General features: G+C 41.3%; 1 protein-coding gene across 1 annotated transcript; it reads right to left on the bottom strand.

Annotated features, from left to right (window-relative positions):
- Positions 1–289: 289 nt before the first annotated feature.
- LOC146499064 (alanine aminotransferase 2-like) lies at positions 290–15,626 on the bottom strand. Its single transcript, XM_085138246.1, has 11 exons — positions 14,982–15,626; positions 14,350–14,439; positions 11,096–11,204; positions 10,871–11,007; positions 9,184–9,427; positions 8,855–8,934; positions 8,077–8,213; positions 7,391–7,553; positions 6,703–6,858; positions 6,016–6,128; positions 290–4,664 (listed from the first exon to the last, which is right to left on the bottom strand). Exons 1-11 carry the CDS (start codon positions 15,078–15,080, stop codon positions 4,574–4,576), a joined length of 1,419 nt encoding a protein of 472 aa, XP_084994372.1. The 5' UTR covers positions 15,081–15,626; the 3' UTR covers positions 290–4,573.
- Positions 15,627–15,640: the final 14 nt, after the last annotated feature.

The following is a 15,640-nucleotide window of genomic DNA, read 5'->3' on the forward strand; positions in this document are numbered from 1 at the left end:
TGGAGTGTTTGATGATCCTCCCAGCTTTCCTCGGTCACCGCTTCCTGTAGATGTCCTGGAGGGAGGGAAGCTCACTTCCAATTATCCTTTCGGCACACCAGATCACTCTCTGGAGAGCTTTGCGGTTGTAAGCGGTGCTGTTGCTATACCTGGTGGTGATGCATCCAGTGAGGATGCTCTCAATGGCATAGCGGTAGAAGGTCCTAAGGCTCATGCCAAATCTTTTCAGTCTCCTGAGAAAGAAGAGGCATTGCTGCACCTTCTTCACTGTATTGTTTATGTGTACCATGTGAGATCCTCCGCCAGATGTACACCTAGAAAAGAGAAGCTGCTCACTCTCTCCACAGCACTGCTGTTGATGGTGATGGGAGTGTGTGCTTCTCTGCACCCTCAGAAGTCCACTATCAACTCTATTGTCTTTGTGACGTTGAGGGTGAGATGGTTGTCTCGGCACCAGTATGTCAGGGTGCTGACCTCCTCCTTGTAAGACCCACCACTGTAGTGTTGTCCGCATACCTTACAATGATGTTGGAGTTGCTTGTGTCCGTGCAGTCGTAGGTGTAGAGTGAGTACATTAGAGGGCTCAGTACACACCCCTGTGGGGCACCAGTGTTCATTATGACGGGATACGAGGTGATGCTGCCCAGACTGACCACTTGAAATCTGTCAGACAGGACGTTAAGGATCCAGCTGCAGAGAGAGCTCCTTAGAGCTGCCTAGATCTTGCCTTTTCCTGTCCAGCTTCGAGGAAACGATGGTATTGAATGCTGAGCTGTAATTGACAAACAGCATTCTCACATACATGTCTCTCTTCTCCAGGTGTGAGAGGGCAGTATGTAGTGGCAGGGCTATGGTGTCATCAGTGGACCTGTTGTGGCAGTAAGCAAATTGTAGAGGGTCCAGTGAGTCGGGTAGTGCAGAGCAGATGAAGTGAATGTGAATGGCCAAAATGCAATGGTAGGTGTGTGTGGCTGGAGTCCTTTCTCTCTACCATCACCAAGAGATTGTTAATATGATAAAAGAGATCAGAAATTGTTCAGTAAACTACATTTTTTTTGTCATGGCTTTAAGAATATTTGTAGACTGAAACCCTGAAAACAATTACTGAAAATTATATTCAGTCCTTAAGTCGAAAGCTTGGTACACTATGGGATTTTGGCCTGTCTAACAACCAAAGTTGCATCCCAGGGAATAATTTAGAATTCCTGCAAATTTCAAACACTGACTTTGTAGATCAATGAGATCATTGCATTACTGCATCTAGGGAGCTGGAGCGAGATGGATGTACTGTATGAACAATCTGACAAAACAGGATGAAAACACATTGAAGAATTATAGTATCTTTGGTCACAGCTCCAAAACGGTGGTTCAGTGTTATGTAGTGAGAGAGGTTCAATATTGGTAATTTCACAAATTAAGAATGATCACAAAATGTGATTCCAGTTTTAACATACGCCTACTAACAAACAAGCAACAGAAATGCACAGGCTGTTCAGAAGCTTGCTTGCACGATGTGTCCTCCAGCTGTTATGGTAATGGAGCCAAAAACCATGTAGAATGAAAACAGATAGCTTAGGAATCGTAGCAGTGTGTTCCAGGCTGTGATACAGTGCGTGTTATCATTGTCTTTGTGTCTTACCCAAGTTTAGTCCATTTGCAACTTGGAAATAAATTTTAAGATTTCTGATATTTCCCTTTCTGTTTCCGCCTTAAAGTGGATACATGAGTTCAACTGACACTTTTTACATGTGGAGGAAAATACATTTATAACTGATATGAAGAAAGGACACTGACAATACACAGACAGATAAAACAGAGCTGAAAGCACAGACCAACCACCCTCCTCCAAGTATCTGCTTATTGTGTTGCTGCTGGTCAGCAGCAGCAGCAACCAACCACCTACAGGCAAAGTAGCACATTTAAAGCAAAAGCTGACAATGACTCCTGGTGGTGAACAGGAGTCATGTTTTCAGTTTTTCTTCTAATGATGTTCTTTGGATTGAATTTAGCAAATATATTTGTTTTTTATAGTTATCTTGAACAAAACAGAAATCATCACATTGTTTGGAGCAATTTTCCCAAAACGATTTTTATGAAAACACACATGGAGAAAATAAAAACATTAAAAAGTATAACTTAACAAATAAACACTTGGGTCAGTGACTGAAAAGTAATGATAAAGTTTAAGATGTTACTATTTCAAAATAAAATCTCCATCACAATCAAACATTACAGTGGAGTGAATACGTTTGAAGAATTCCTGAAGTAGCTGTAACCTGTGACACAAAGGTGTACATTTGATAGTATGCAAGAAATCAAAACCTTTGCTTGTTATACTACAAGTAGAAAATGTAATTGTGAATAAATAAAAAATGTTCCCAAATCATTTTCACTTCACTAAAATGTTTCAGCTTAAATGAACTTCTGCATTTGCTGTGTATATGATTGAGTTACAGACCACTGGGCACAAATGTTTGATGGGCCCTAGCACCTGACATGACTACTGCTTTCTCACAGTGTCAATCCAAATACTGACATCATTACTCTTGTCCAATCATCTTCTCGCTTGGCTTCTTTGAGCCAATTAGCCTCTGCTTTGCATGGTTTAAATTGGTGCTCTCCATCATTCTTCCTTTCAGACTCCTCCCCATTGCTATCTCAGACACAGAGGAGTTCTGTCCTACCTCAATGAAAATACAAACTAAATGACACAAAGTAAAGTTTGGGAGTTTGAGGCTCCCAGTGAGCAGAGGGTAATCCAATATAAATCCATCTACTTACCAAGTTTACACTGGGACATGTGTCTTTTTTTTATTCTGTTTTTTGTAACAGTGGTGATTTGAGTTTAAAAAAATATGAATTAATGAAGTTTAGTTTAAGGTGGGACACAAAGATCGTGTAGTGACTTAGCCATTCATGGAGATACAACAATGTACAGTGTTGTGAAAAAGTACTTCTTTTCTTCATTTTTTGTGATTTTGTCACAAAAATGACACAAGTAAGTACAAAATGTAGTTTTTTTATGTTGATGGTTGATGATGATTTAATTTATTAAGGGAAAAAAGCTATCCAAACCTAACTGGCCATGTGTGAAAAAGTAATTGCCAGTGCCATCCTTGGCATAAAGAACTGCAATTAAGTGTGATAACCAGTAATGAGTCTTTCACATGGCTGTGGAGGAATTTTGGCCCACTCATTGAAGAATTGTTTTAATTTAACCACAATGGAGTGTTTTTGAGCATGAATGTCCTGTTTAAGGTCATGCCAAATCCTCTCAATCAGATTCAAGTCCATATTGTGACTAGACCACTCCAAGACCTTTGTTTTGTTGTTTTAGCTATTCAGTGGGATAAATAAATGCTGTTGTGTTTGCTGTTGTGTTTTGGATCATTGACCTGCTTCCTAAGCTGTGTGCACTTGAGCTTCAGAGCACGAATTGTTGGCCACACAGTCCTTCAGGATTTTCTGGTATAGAGCAAAATTCATGGTGTGGCACTGTTTTTTACTTCAAGTCATGTTTCTATTGCTATTGCATTATGCTATTATGCGTTTTAAACTAAACTACAGTGTAGTTTAACTAAACTAAACTACAGTGTAGTTTGGTTTAGTTAAGGTTAAACGAAACTAAACTTTAGCCCATCCTGGAAGACAGAAACAACCAGTTAACTGCCAACACTTACTTATCACTCATGCTTTCGCTTATGTCCAGATCTGTCCTGCTTCCACGGCATTTCCACACCAGACTAGCAGCTATTTACACAAACACAATATTCTCAAAACATTTTGGAAATTTTTACTTTTACACAAAGTGATCACTAAAATTCTCATTTTGCTGTAAACGAATCATTTCATTAAAGCTGAAGAACAGCCAATAAAGTGTCATTTTCATATTGACAAGTAAATATATATTTTTTAAAAAGTGAACTCTGAAACCAGAAAATTGAATATGAAAAGTTGAATTATTGACATGCGCAGTATTAGTTGAAATACATTTAGCTTTCGATAGTCCCTCTGTGCATTACATTAATGAATATATTATTTCATAATATTAAGTGATTTAAAAATGTCAAGACATTGCTCACTGATTAGTACCTTCTTGGTTTTCATGACGTTCAGAATATTAGAAACTTAGTGTTTTAATTACCAACAGTTTAACTTCAGTGTAATCAACCAAAACCAGTTACTGCAGAGTGGTGGGGCTGCTTTCAAGGGCTCCCTTAATCACACGGATTTGCCACATATTTGTTTTGGGGTTTTTTTTAACATTTATTTTTATCCCAAATGCCCCACTGACACAGCCCTCAAGAGATCTGTGGTTCCTCTCGGGACTGTGTCAGGGGGCTTTTGCTTGTTAGGGAAAGGTGTGAAAGGGAGAGTGGCTAAACTGCTGGTGCAGAGTATCAGTGCATAATCTGGTTAAAATGACAGATTAAGGCTTAAAGAGATCTATATCTATGCAGTAGTATTCACAGTTGATTTTATGTAACTACATTATTGGTTACATTGTGCTGCAAAAGAAGCAACAGCATTATTATTAAAAGGTGTTTCCCTCATTCTGTTGTTGACATTTTTATCAGGCAAGTTTTTCCAGCAGGCGATGGTGGAAAGAACGAAGGCGTGCCAAGATCTCCTCCAGAGTGGAAGGAGGAGTCAAAATACACAGCCTGAGAGAGAAGGAAAAAGAAACACACCAACACAACATTAACATATACTACCTTAAAAAAGAACAGTCACATGAAAACTACTTACATTTTTAATGTGTTTAGATCACCAAGCCTTTGACCTTTGGAATAGTGCCTGCATTTGCTCGATTTTACCAATTTTAAATATATACAACGAAACTACATAGAGCCCTACATTTCATAAAGTTACAAATAAAGGATCCAGATTGTGTGCTAATTATTAGAACCTAATTATTAGTATCTGATTAACTAGTACTTAAATAGCATTTCTTGCACTTGCTCTAACTGAGCACTCAAAGCACTTTATTACAAGACATGTTTCCCTATTCACACACATTCATATAATGCTTTAATCTGTACTAAAGTGTTAGCCAGTAAGCGTGGCTTCACAGAAAGATCTGTGAAACTGGTTTATTTTATTATCTGTTAGTAGATATCTATGTCTTTGTGTTGTTTCCGTGCTGCTACCCAACCAGGCTAGCAATAGCTGACAACTCTGTAATATGGCCACTTCTGGCTTTAAAAAAAAAAAAACAACACAGTTAGGGACTTGAATGTTAACACTGAGGCTTCAGAAACCAAAGCGTGACAGTTCGTGGGTTAACTTAATCTTTTACATACAGTTTGCTATTTAAGTCTTTGAAAAAGCTCTTTAAATAATGCGGTAGGAATGAGAATGCAATTCCAATAAAATTAAGCAATTAGCAATCAAAATCGGGCGATCGTCGCTCAAGAGTTGGGTGTTCGTCTTGTAATCGGAAGGTTGCTGGTTCGAGCCCTGGCTCGGACAGTCTCGGTCGTTGTGTCCTTGGGCAAGACAATTCACCTGCCGCCTACTGGTGATGGCCAGAGGGGCCGATGGCGCGATATGGCAGCCTCGCTTCTGTCAGTCTGCCCCAGGGCAGCTGTGGCTACAACTGTAGCTTGCCTCCACCAGTGTGTGAATGTGAGAACCAGCAACCTTCCGATTACAAGACGAACACCCAACTCTTGAGCCACGATCGCCCGATTTTGATTGCTAATTGCTTAATTTTATTGGAATTGCATTCTCATTCCTACCGTGTGAATGTGAGAGTGAATGAATAGTGGAATTGTAAAGCACTTTGAGGGCCCCCAAAAGCGCTATATAAATGCAATCCATTATTATTATTATTATTAAAAAAGACCCAAGTAAAAATGTTAATGAGATAATGGTCAGCACAACAGCATCAGCAAACTGTTTACTTTGTCTACAAATCATTCTCTACTTTTTTTCACAATTTCACAAAATCACACATTCAGGGGACTAAGGGCTAATTAAAGATCTGACTAGAAACATAAAATACAATTTTACCTGATGTGATAGTTTTTATCTTCCTGTCCATTCTCACAACCTGGCCCCACACAAATACCCTCTTCTCTCAGCAACCTCTGACAGTAAAGCACATCCGCCTTCACTCCCAACCTCTGAAATTAAAGACAGTGAAACATTGTATCAATTTATGAGTTTCACTGTTACATACAAATGCAAGCAATTAAATGCTGGATTTTTAATGTTAACTATTAATTTTTTTTACTCATATATACTGCTCAAAAAATGAAGGGAACACTTGAAAAATCCTAACTTTTCCTGACTGAAATCCTTACTTTTGGTAAGATTATAAATCTCGCTCATCCAAGTTGTGGGAGACGAAAAAATGCTTCTCCCGCTAAATTGATTCTTTCATTCACCCAAGTGACAGAAGAAGTGACTTGGGTGAGATCCAAGTGAAGAGAGATCTTTTTTTCTTCAGCGTGCATTTACGTTCCCAAACTGGGAAGTCTAATATGATGTGGGGCAGTTTATAAGTTAATATAAACTACAGTGGGTTTTTATCTTTACATTATATTAATCTTAAAAGCAAAGCTGTAAAAACATACTAGATGAAATTTTACCCCTGAAATTTAAAAAAGTAGGAATGTAAAGTTCCCTGAAATCAAATTTTAAAAAAACAGGCACACAATCAGAATAACATCCATATTTATATCTTTGAAATCTCACCTTAGCCTCCTCTACCATGTGAGGTGGCAAGTGTACCCGGGGATAAAGAAAGAGTCCTGCCATTGATGGCTGACAGCTCATCCCTTCTACTCTATTCAGAAACTCACACGCCCGTTTAGCATTCTGGGAAAGAGTATCCTCAATATGATGAATCTCCTTTAAGAATAAAATAAAAATTACTTTAAGCTGGGGTGCTCCTTGAAAAAAACTCATTTACTCAACTGCAGTTTTATTCAACATATTGTATCTCATATCCTCTTGGATGCTATGGCTCACTGGGTCATGCTGACGCTGCACCAATGCTGTAAATATTCACAAGACTTTGGATTCACCTAACAGAGTATATCAGGGAAAGGAACAATCACCCTGCCAGTTTAACAGTTCAAGTGTTATTGGGATGTTTACATGCCTACATGCATTGAGTCGGTGTACCTTATAAAGTATCTGCTAAATGTACCGTGACAACATGTAATGTGGATGCTGTGGCTTATGATGATAAACCAACAGCAAATCTAATTTCTCTGCAGTTTCCTTTAGTTTTGTGAATGTGTTTATCCTTGTTAAGCTCCTTATTGCATTTTTCCTACAGCATAACTGTTTTGTCTCCATGATTACACTTGAATACAATGCATTTACCAGAGATCCTTTTTGATTAAATAGAGACGTTACCATAGGACAGTCCCCTTACTTGTGTGTATGAGTTATAGGAAGAATCTTCAGGTCTAGGTGGATTAATACTAAGTTCCAGTGCCAGCTGTGGTAACACTGAAGCGGTGGAAGCAACAGTTAAGTACTTTTTCACTGCTGGGTCAATGTTGATTACCTCCATATACCCTCCTCTCAGACCACCCCTAAACAAAGCAAATGCAGAGTTTAATAAACAGCATTGATTAACACTGATGAATGCTCTATCATTCAGGAAAGAAAATTCCAAAAGGTTAATTGTATTGATCTGGACATTGTATTTTCAGAGGCAAAGAAAACGCTTCTCGAACTCATTCCAGTGACTCCTTCAGTCACTCAAACCAGTGACTGACTAGGATGAGTGACAGAATCAACTTTGTAGGGTGTTCTTATATTTCCATCAGCAGTCAATCTGTATATTAAAAATGGACCCTATCGAGATGCCACCCACTTTTATGCTCTGAAGAAAAAGTCCATTTTAGAGTTATTATATTTGAAGGCAAAAGTGATCATATTTAGACATGAGTGTTCATTTATCAGCTAACAGTAGCAAGCTTGGTTAGAAAGCCCATAAACTGTACAGGTACATAGATATCTGCGAAATAGAGCTAACTAATAAGGACATTGGGATAATAGGGACAGTGACTAACACATGTTGAGGTTAGACATTGATCATAGAATGACACTCACTCTCCTATGTGGGCTGTGGAAATTGATTGGAAAGACACCAGCTCCATTGTCTCAGCATAAGTTGTACCCATCTCAGACAGCACTTTCTTGTAGGAAATAAATTCTTTGTCCTGGCCATACACACTATCCTGGTGCACCTAGACAGTACAAGTGAACATCAAAAGAAAACGTGAAAAGTGAAAACCTGCACAACTCCTCCAAAGGGCAAGGGCTAAACTAAAACAATGAGGTTTTATGATATTTTTATTACTACGTGCTGACCTCTAACTGCTTTTATAACAGCCCACTGCTTTCTGACCTTGGAACTATGATCTTGAAGGATTACATACTGAAATTGTGTATTTTATTGTCTTTACCCATATGGTTGGAGAAGAATTTGCTTATGTATGATTTTCTGAAACATTATAGCATCATTGTGGTAATAAAAACTGTTGTATAGCTCTCTCCATGCCCTTTTTAATATGACATATTACTTAACATGGTTTCTTGAAGTCAACCTTGGATGCTAACAATGAAAGTTTGAAGACAATCTATAAAAAATTGTGGGTAATATAAGTTTTTTTTTTTTTACAGATTTTTATATTTGGTTTTCACTTGATTTTCACAAACATTAAGTCAGCTCGAGCTGTTACTGGTAGCTACCATCACACAAACTTTGTACATGATATTTTGAAAACTGTGGAGGTTAGACTGCTAACAAACAGGCAGACAAAAACAGCCAGACTGATGATGTACTCTTTCTCTTTGAGGGGAGAGTAAACGTTTTGCTTGTGGTCACCTCTTCAGCCAGTATGATGAGGCCGTTGGTAGCAGCAAAGTGAATCACCTTCTCAATAGTTTCTCTGTCTTGCACGTAACCTAGCAGGGGGAAAGTCACATTATTGAATGAGCTTCTATGAAGTAGCTGTAAACCACAAATCCACAGGTGCAGTGCAAACAGCTAGAAAGAAACTCACATTTTAGTTTTTATTTAACTCTTAGGCTTTAAGACAGTTGACTTCTTAGCATGATATAGTTTTAAAAAGAGGACGAGGATTCTCTTAATGTTACATGAATATAGAATAAATCAAAAAGCTGTGCAGGATGTACCAACAATGGGCTGCTCACCTGTAGGATTTCCTGGGTTGCTGATGTATATGGCTTTGGGCTCACAGTGGATTCTTCCAGCCTCTAAAGCTCTATGCAGCTCATCCAGGTTTACAGCCCAGCCTTGTTCTTCAAAAAGACGGTATGGAACCAGTGCCAGCCCAGTCATGTCCAGCAGCATGGGCAGAGTATGTGGACAGGGCATGGGGGTCAGCACACCTGTCTGAGTTTTGCCCTCTCCGCTGGTAAGCAGGTTCAAAAACACCTATAGTGCAAAAATATGTTGTTTTTGTTATAATAATAATAATAATAATAATAATAATAATAATAATAATAATAATAATAATAATAATAATAATAATAGTAGTAGTTTTGTGCATGATCAAAAGATGTGGTTGCAGCAAAGTGGTGAATTCACAGTAAGGAATGGTGTGGGACTGTCAAGAGATTTATTCTAAAGACACTTCTTCAGCTAAGAATCTAAAGGTAGAAACACACAGATGCTGCAGTTTTTACTTGCAAGGGCGATCACAGAACGCTCACACCAGAGTGGGGGCCCTGTGATGTGCACTCTGTCTCCTGCACCTGCCTTTATTTATATACAAAAGTAATACAACAGTGAATACGTCTATTCATTAACAGAGGAATGTTAGTATGTAGGGAGTGAAAGTGGTTCAGGTGTGTGTGTGTTATTCTGAAGGACGTGGCCCCTCTTCTTGAAGATAAGAGCTTCCAGCTCCTCTCTTCCTGGCAGGAGTGAAATGATAACAGCTTGCTCAGCTATTATCACTGTGAGAAAGAATTTATAAAGCAAGTCTTGATTTCAACAACAGTCTAAGTCATAAAAGGGTCGTCATGCAGTATTCTATAATATGCAAACTTATATCACTAAAAGATTATACTGACTACTAAGTACAATTTTCTATTGACAGGGACTGATACACAGTGGCGGTGGTGCTCATGGTCAGTGTTCAGTTACATCAAGCGTAGCAGAGATTAATTTCAATTTAAGCTGAAGAGAGTTGATTACAGCTTAGACTCATTCACTCAAGTCCTCCTTTATGCCAATTATACACTATGATAAAGACACTGTTAGTGTAGGAAATAGAAATCAGTCTAAATAGCTGTTTTTTAATTTTCATTCACTGCTTGTATCCTAGATAACAGATTCAAGCTAAGTACATTTGTATTCTCGTGTGCTGATATTAATAATATTTTTATATTAAGATACCAGCAGGTTCGGTTACCTTTTGTATAAAAATAGATGGTAGAGTTGTCCTTCAAGGAGCTACCTTTTACTTTCTTACTCTGAGTACATTTCAGAGTCTGCACTTGTTCGCTTCTGCAACTTCTTAAGTGAAGAAGTTGCAGAAGTACGTTAACTTTTACTGCATTTTACTTTTCCTTTTTCTTGGCTCTGCCAAGTGGTCACATTTCTGGTGGTTACAAGTTAAAGGAATGGTTGGCCTGCATCACACAATCAGGATTTAAAGTGTCTGTCAGAGTCCAGAGAATAAGAATGATTTGCTAAGAAACACACCACATCACTCACAGATTACATCTGGTGGAACACCTTTCCAAGAATTGGTCAATTTTTAAGCATTTCTTAAGTAACTAATAAATTATACAAAGCAGAAAGATATAGCTTTATTTTAAAAAGCAAACAAAAAGAAACCTTCATTAAAATGTTCAATATAAAGTGTCACACCGACAAACTCTTCTGTAAGCCAGTAGTTAACATGATGTCTTCTGGATGAGAAGGCACGCCACCATCTCGCCTTGTGATAAATTCAGATATGCTTTTCTGGACTTGTGGTAAACCACTGGAGGTTGTGGAGTATGAACCTGTCACAGGCAAAGTGATTAGACTAGCCAGCAGAAGCCTTTATACTCACTTTGTGCATTGCTTGCATATTTAATTGTTTTTTCTCACCCACACTCCCTCCAGAACACATGTCCAGAAGCTTCTGTGCCCTCTGCCTGACATCCAGAGGAAGGCTTTTTTCTTTGAGGAGCTCAGGGTACAGACACACTGCCATAACCTAAGAAAGCAATCAGGCAATACACCAGACAGTTACATCCACGCTCTTTGGTTCTGTCCACCAGTGCAGAAGTTTTGGCACGAGATATGTGAGGACTTATCAAAGTGTCTGAAATGTAAAATTCCAACCTCCCCTTTAGTATGCTTGTTGGGAAATTTGGATGATGTCACTACAGAAATTAATACAGTCCACATGGTTTTTATTGCCCTATGCATCGCCAAGAAAACGGTCCTCATGAACTGGAAAAATAAAAATAATCTTAATTCTAGCCAATACAGAAACTATCTAATAGATCACATTAGTCTCGATATAGCCTCTGCCACCACATTAGATCAATCCCTCTGGGCTCCTTTGATCGGCTCCATCACCTAGCGGGGGTGGGGGGTCGTGGTTTGGTCCCGCCTTGGCTATTGTGGTTGATGTGGAGGTTGGGATGGGCTTAGGGCACCTGGAGGACCCCTAGAGACGTTATCCCTGGAGGGCTTAACCCGGGGGTTGTGTTCAAAACCTGGTTAGTGGCTCTGGTCGCTCTCAGAGGTTGTTCTCCTCGTGGCCGCGTGCAGCGGGGCTGGAGGATGGTCTGTGCTGGCGGACGTAGGTTACTGGCCTGGTGGCCTGGCTGCCCCTGAGTGGATCCGGGGCGGGCGTGGGGGTTTGGGGTTCGGGGATGCTTCGCCTCCGTGCTGGGGCTCTGGCTGGGCCTTGGGGGCTTCGGTCCTCGTCGGTGTGTCGCCGAGGTTGTGGGCGGGTGGGTGCACGGGGGCTCAGCCCTGGCGCAGGGGGCCTCTTGTGCATCGGCCTAACCGGGGGGCTCTTGAACTGGCAGGGAGGTTGTTCCATCTTTGCAGGAGTCCACTCTGCAGGTGGGGGAGAGACATAGGAGAGGTGGAGAATAAACTTAACCTGGGTGTCTGTGTCTTGTGTAGTCTGGGAGATGATTGAATGTTGGGGTGGGTACAGTTTCCTCTGCGGTGGGGTAGAGTGGGCTGCCCCGGGTCCTGTGGGGCTTGGCGGTGTTGCTGCCGTAGGCCCCGGTCTGGATGGGCCTGGGCTCCCTTGCCTTGGTGGATACCAGAGGACGGGGGTGCATATTGGGGTCAGCGGGGGAGCTGGCCCTAGGGAGGGACACCCTCCCCTCCCTTCTTTTCCTCCCCATCCCCGGCTGCCTCCCTCTTCACGCTCCACCACACCCACCCACACAGGTAGGGCTTTGGGGTGCGGGTGTGTCACCAGGGTGCAGGGGAGACATTCCCCCCCCCTCTGTCCTCTTCTGGCCACCTGTGCCTCAATTTTATCTCACAACTTAGACATCCACATTACTTACACTCTCATAACACACACATATATATATATATATATAGGGCCTTGAGGGTGGGCACGTTAACGGCGTCCAGTAGACGGTCTGTGTATTCAGACCTGCCTCTGGCGCCGGTGCCCACCTCTCAATTTTAAATCCATGTAGACATTGAGGGTTCTCGGGAGGGGCCGTGCTAACACCTGCTGCTCTCTGGCAGCAGCACCATGCTCTCCCTTGTTTTAAATACACTTTAGAGCAACACGCAGCAACACTACATTTGAGCGGGAGGAGGGAGGTATGGGGTCTTAACACACCCCTGTTCTCTGCTAGCCATCGGGGCGGGGGGGCTGGGAAGAGATGCTGGCTGTCCGATTGGCCTCCCTGCTGCTGCGGAGCCTGGGGCGGTCTGCTTGCCTCCACCCCGGAGGGAAGGGTAACATCTCTTGGGTCTGGGTGCCGTTTCCATCTCTGGGGGTGAGGATACCTGGACCCGGGGTATAGAGTATGTTTGGGGAGTGTGATTGTGTGTACATGTCCATTTACGTTTATTCCTGCGTTGGGTGAGTGCTGAGTGTTTGTATATGTGTGCATGAGGGTGGGAATGCATGTCTGTGTCTGTGTGTGCCTGTTTGTCTGTGTCTATATGTCAGGTCGGGTCTTAGACTTCACCTCTCTGGGAACTCCAAGGCCCTCCAAAGTGTGGAGGCCTATCTCCCCTCACCACACTCCCTGCCGGTGACTGATGCCCTCAGGGGTCGGTGCGTTGGTGGTTCTTGGTGTCCGGGGCTGGGCGCTCAGGTATGTACCAGCTCACTCCCGGTGACTACTTGGCGGGGCCTGGCGCCTGCTGCTCGGTCAGGCCTCTTCCGGGGCGCGGGGGGCCCTCGGGCCTCCGGCCTCTGTGCCTGCGGCTCGGTTCACTCTGGCACAGCTGGCTGCCGGCAGAGCCGGCGGGCACGCCGGTGCAGCCCCCTCTAGCTTCTGCCCGGTGGCTACTGGGTGACCCCTCATCTGGGGATCCTCAGCCCTTCCCATGAAGGTGGCACGGATGCCCCTCCGGTGGTCCTCCTTGGGCTCTTGCACTCTGGGGCCTCTGGATGTCTGGGGCCTGGATCTCCTCCATGCCTGCTTCATGCCCTGGGGGACGGGGCTATGGCTCTCTACATCCTCTAGCAGACCATTACATGGGGAAACCATTTGAATGCAAGTGCGCCGATCCACACAGGTGTGCACATGGGTGTTCACTATTCGTAGACTTAAATCACACCTTTCTTGGCTGCTACTTCAAAGCACATTGTGCGCTGTCTGTCCTGCGTGCTGCACAACAACATTCAATATTTAGTATTTACTGCTGTTTACACTTAGCTAGATTAATGCGATGGTGTTGTGTATAGTATGTTGCATTGTTTTGTTTTTTTTTTGTTTTTTTTTTGCTTGTTTTCTATTCTTTTTCTCTCAACAGGTGATCCCGGAGATATTTTTTCTTCCCCCCTTTCTCACTGTCCCTCTCCCCTTCTGTTTTTCTTTTCCTTCCTCTTTCTTTCTCCCTTTCCTATCCCTCACTCATGTCTGTCCCGTCTGTAACAACTGAAAATAAAATAAATAATAAAAACAAAGGTCGATCAAATGGACCAATACGGCAATGCCATGATGATCCATTTGGCAAAATAAATCCATTGGGTATCCTTGTTGGTCTTCAGACAACAATTCTGACGGCTAAAGAACCAAATGGGACAGGCGGAAAAAAAAAAAAAAAAAAAAAAAAAAAAAAAGTGAATCAGAAAGTGATGTGCTCAGGTTGACAGAGAAGTGCAGGTAAAATTCACAGATGATACATAAAACACCAACCTGGCGAATAAATGAGATAGGTGGCATTCCTGCCTTGTGTGGATCACCTGAGCTGACATCAATCACACTCTTGAAGGGTTTTTTTACACTCTGGAAAAATACATCAGTGTTTATCAATATTGACAGTTTTTAAATTGACAGCTAAATTCTATCTATGCCAATCATTTACTTATCTCTTTAACCCTTTGACATTTGGTTTTCCCTTGGCTAACTTAGATAGATAGAGATAGAGAATGAATTAAATATTAACCATATATGACATAACCATAGCTTATACTTGTGGTTAAAAATGTACACTCATCCTTGACGTGGAGGTCAAGGAAATGCTGGCCTTTCAGTTTTTTGAATAAGTAGAAGAATAAGAGAGCACAAGGGAAAAAATAGTCTGATCTGTGGCCTTAATATTTATTTGGTTTTCAGACTTTTCATTTGTAGTAACTATCAAGTTACTATGTGTATATATATATATATATATATATATACACATACCACAGGTGGATATAATCCTTTGACAAAAGAGGATAAGCTGCAGATGTGTGGTTGACCAAATTGAATGACTACTATTTACTATTAAACTGCTACACATGACTCGTAATTTATACTGTCTCTCAACTTCTTTACAGCTGACTCACCTGTGCAATCTGCTCTGAGATGCATGCTGCTAGTCCCTGCAGGTTCACTGGGGCTCGGATCCCACGCACCCTGGGATTCACATCCTGCACAGTGCTCATCTCTCCTGATTCTACTGTCTAACTGATCAAGGTCCAGTGAGAGGCCTGGAAATACACTCAGGAGGCGGATACTTTGTAATTAGAATACCCGCCTCCTGATGAGTCTGCTCTTTAAGAGAAGACGGTGCTAGATTATTCAGCACCTTTTAAATTCAGATTTAGAAAGGAGCAAATGAGGAGAAACTAATACAGAAGAAATATACTCTTTCCTTCAAAGTTGCTGCTGACTGGTAAACTCCAGGCTAATCACAGTTTGCCAGTGGTAATGCTATAGTGTTATCTGATTATATCTGAAGTTTTTGTGCCTTAATTGTTAAACTGCCTTTAATATCTGAAACTGTCCATATGACTTTTTCAACTGTGACACTTTTTGTATAAATAAATCTTAAAAATGAATTTTACATTCTTGGATATCAGCATATGTTTGAATCGGAATCCTTTGTAGTTTTTCTGCAGTCTGTTCATTTTGTTCGCTTTTAAATGTTTACCAGAGAAGTCTACTATTCTTAGTACTTGAACTTGTTCGTTTAAGACTTTTCCTACTTTAAAAACAAAAGAAA

Source organism: Neolamprologus multifasciatus, chromosome 17 (assembly GCF_963576455.1).
Source record: "Neolamprologus multifasciatus chromosome 17, fNeoMul1.2, whole genome shotgun sequence".
Classification (NCBI taxonomy): Eukaryota; Metazoa; Chordata; class Actinopteri; order Cichliformes; family Cichlidae; genus Neolamprologus; species Neolamprologus multifasciatus.

Excerpts from the sequence above, each read along its gene's own strand:
- LOC146499064 (XM_085138246.1), bottom strand. The coding sequence starts at position 15,080 with ATGAGCACTGTGCAGGATGTGAATCCCAGGGTGCGTGGGATCCGAGCC. Across the intron at positions 11,008-11,095 it reads GTGTTCTGGAGGGAGTGTGG|GTTCATACTCCACAACCTCC; the intron begins GTGAGAAAAAAC and ends TGCCTGTGACAG. Across the intron at positions 6,859-7,390 it reads CCTATAACTCATACACACAA|GAGATTCATCATATTGAGGA; the intron begins GTAAGGGGACTG and ends TTATTCTTAAAG.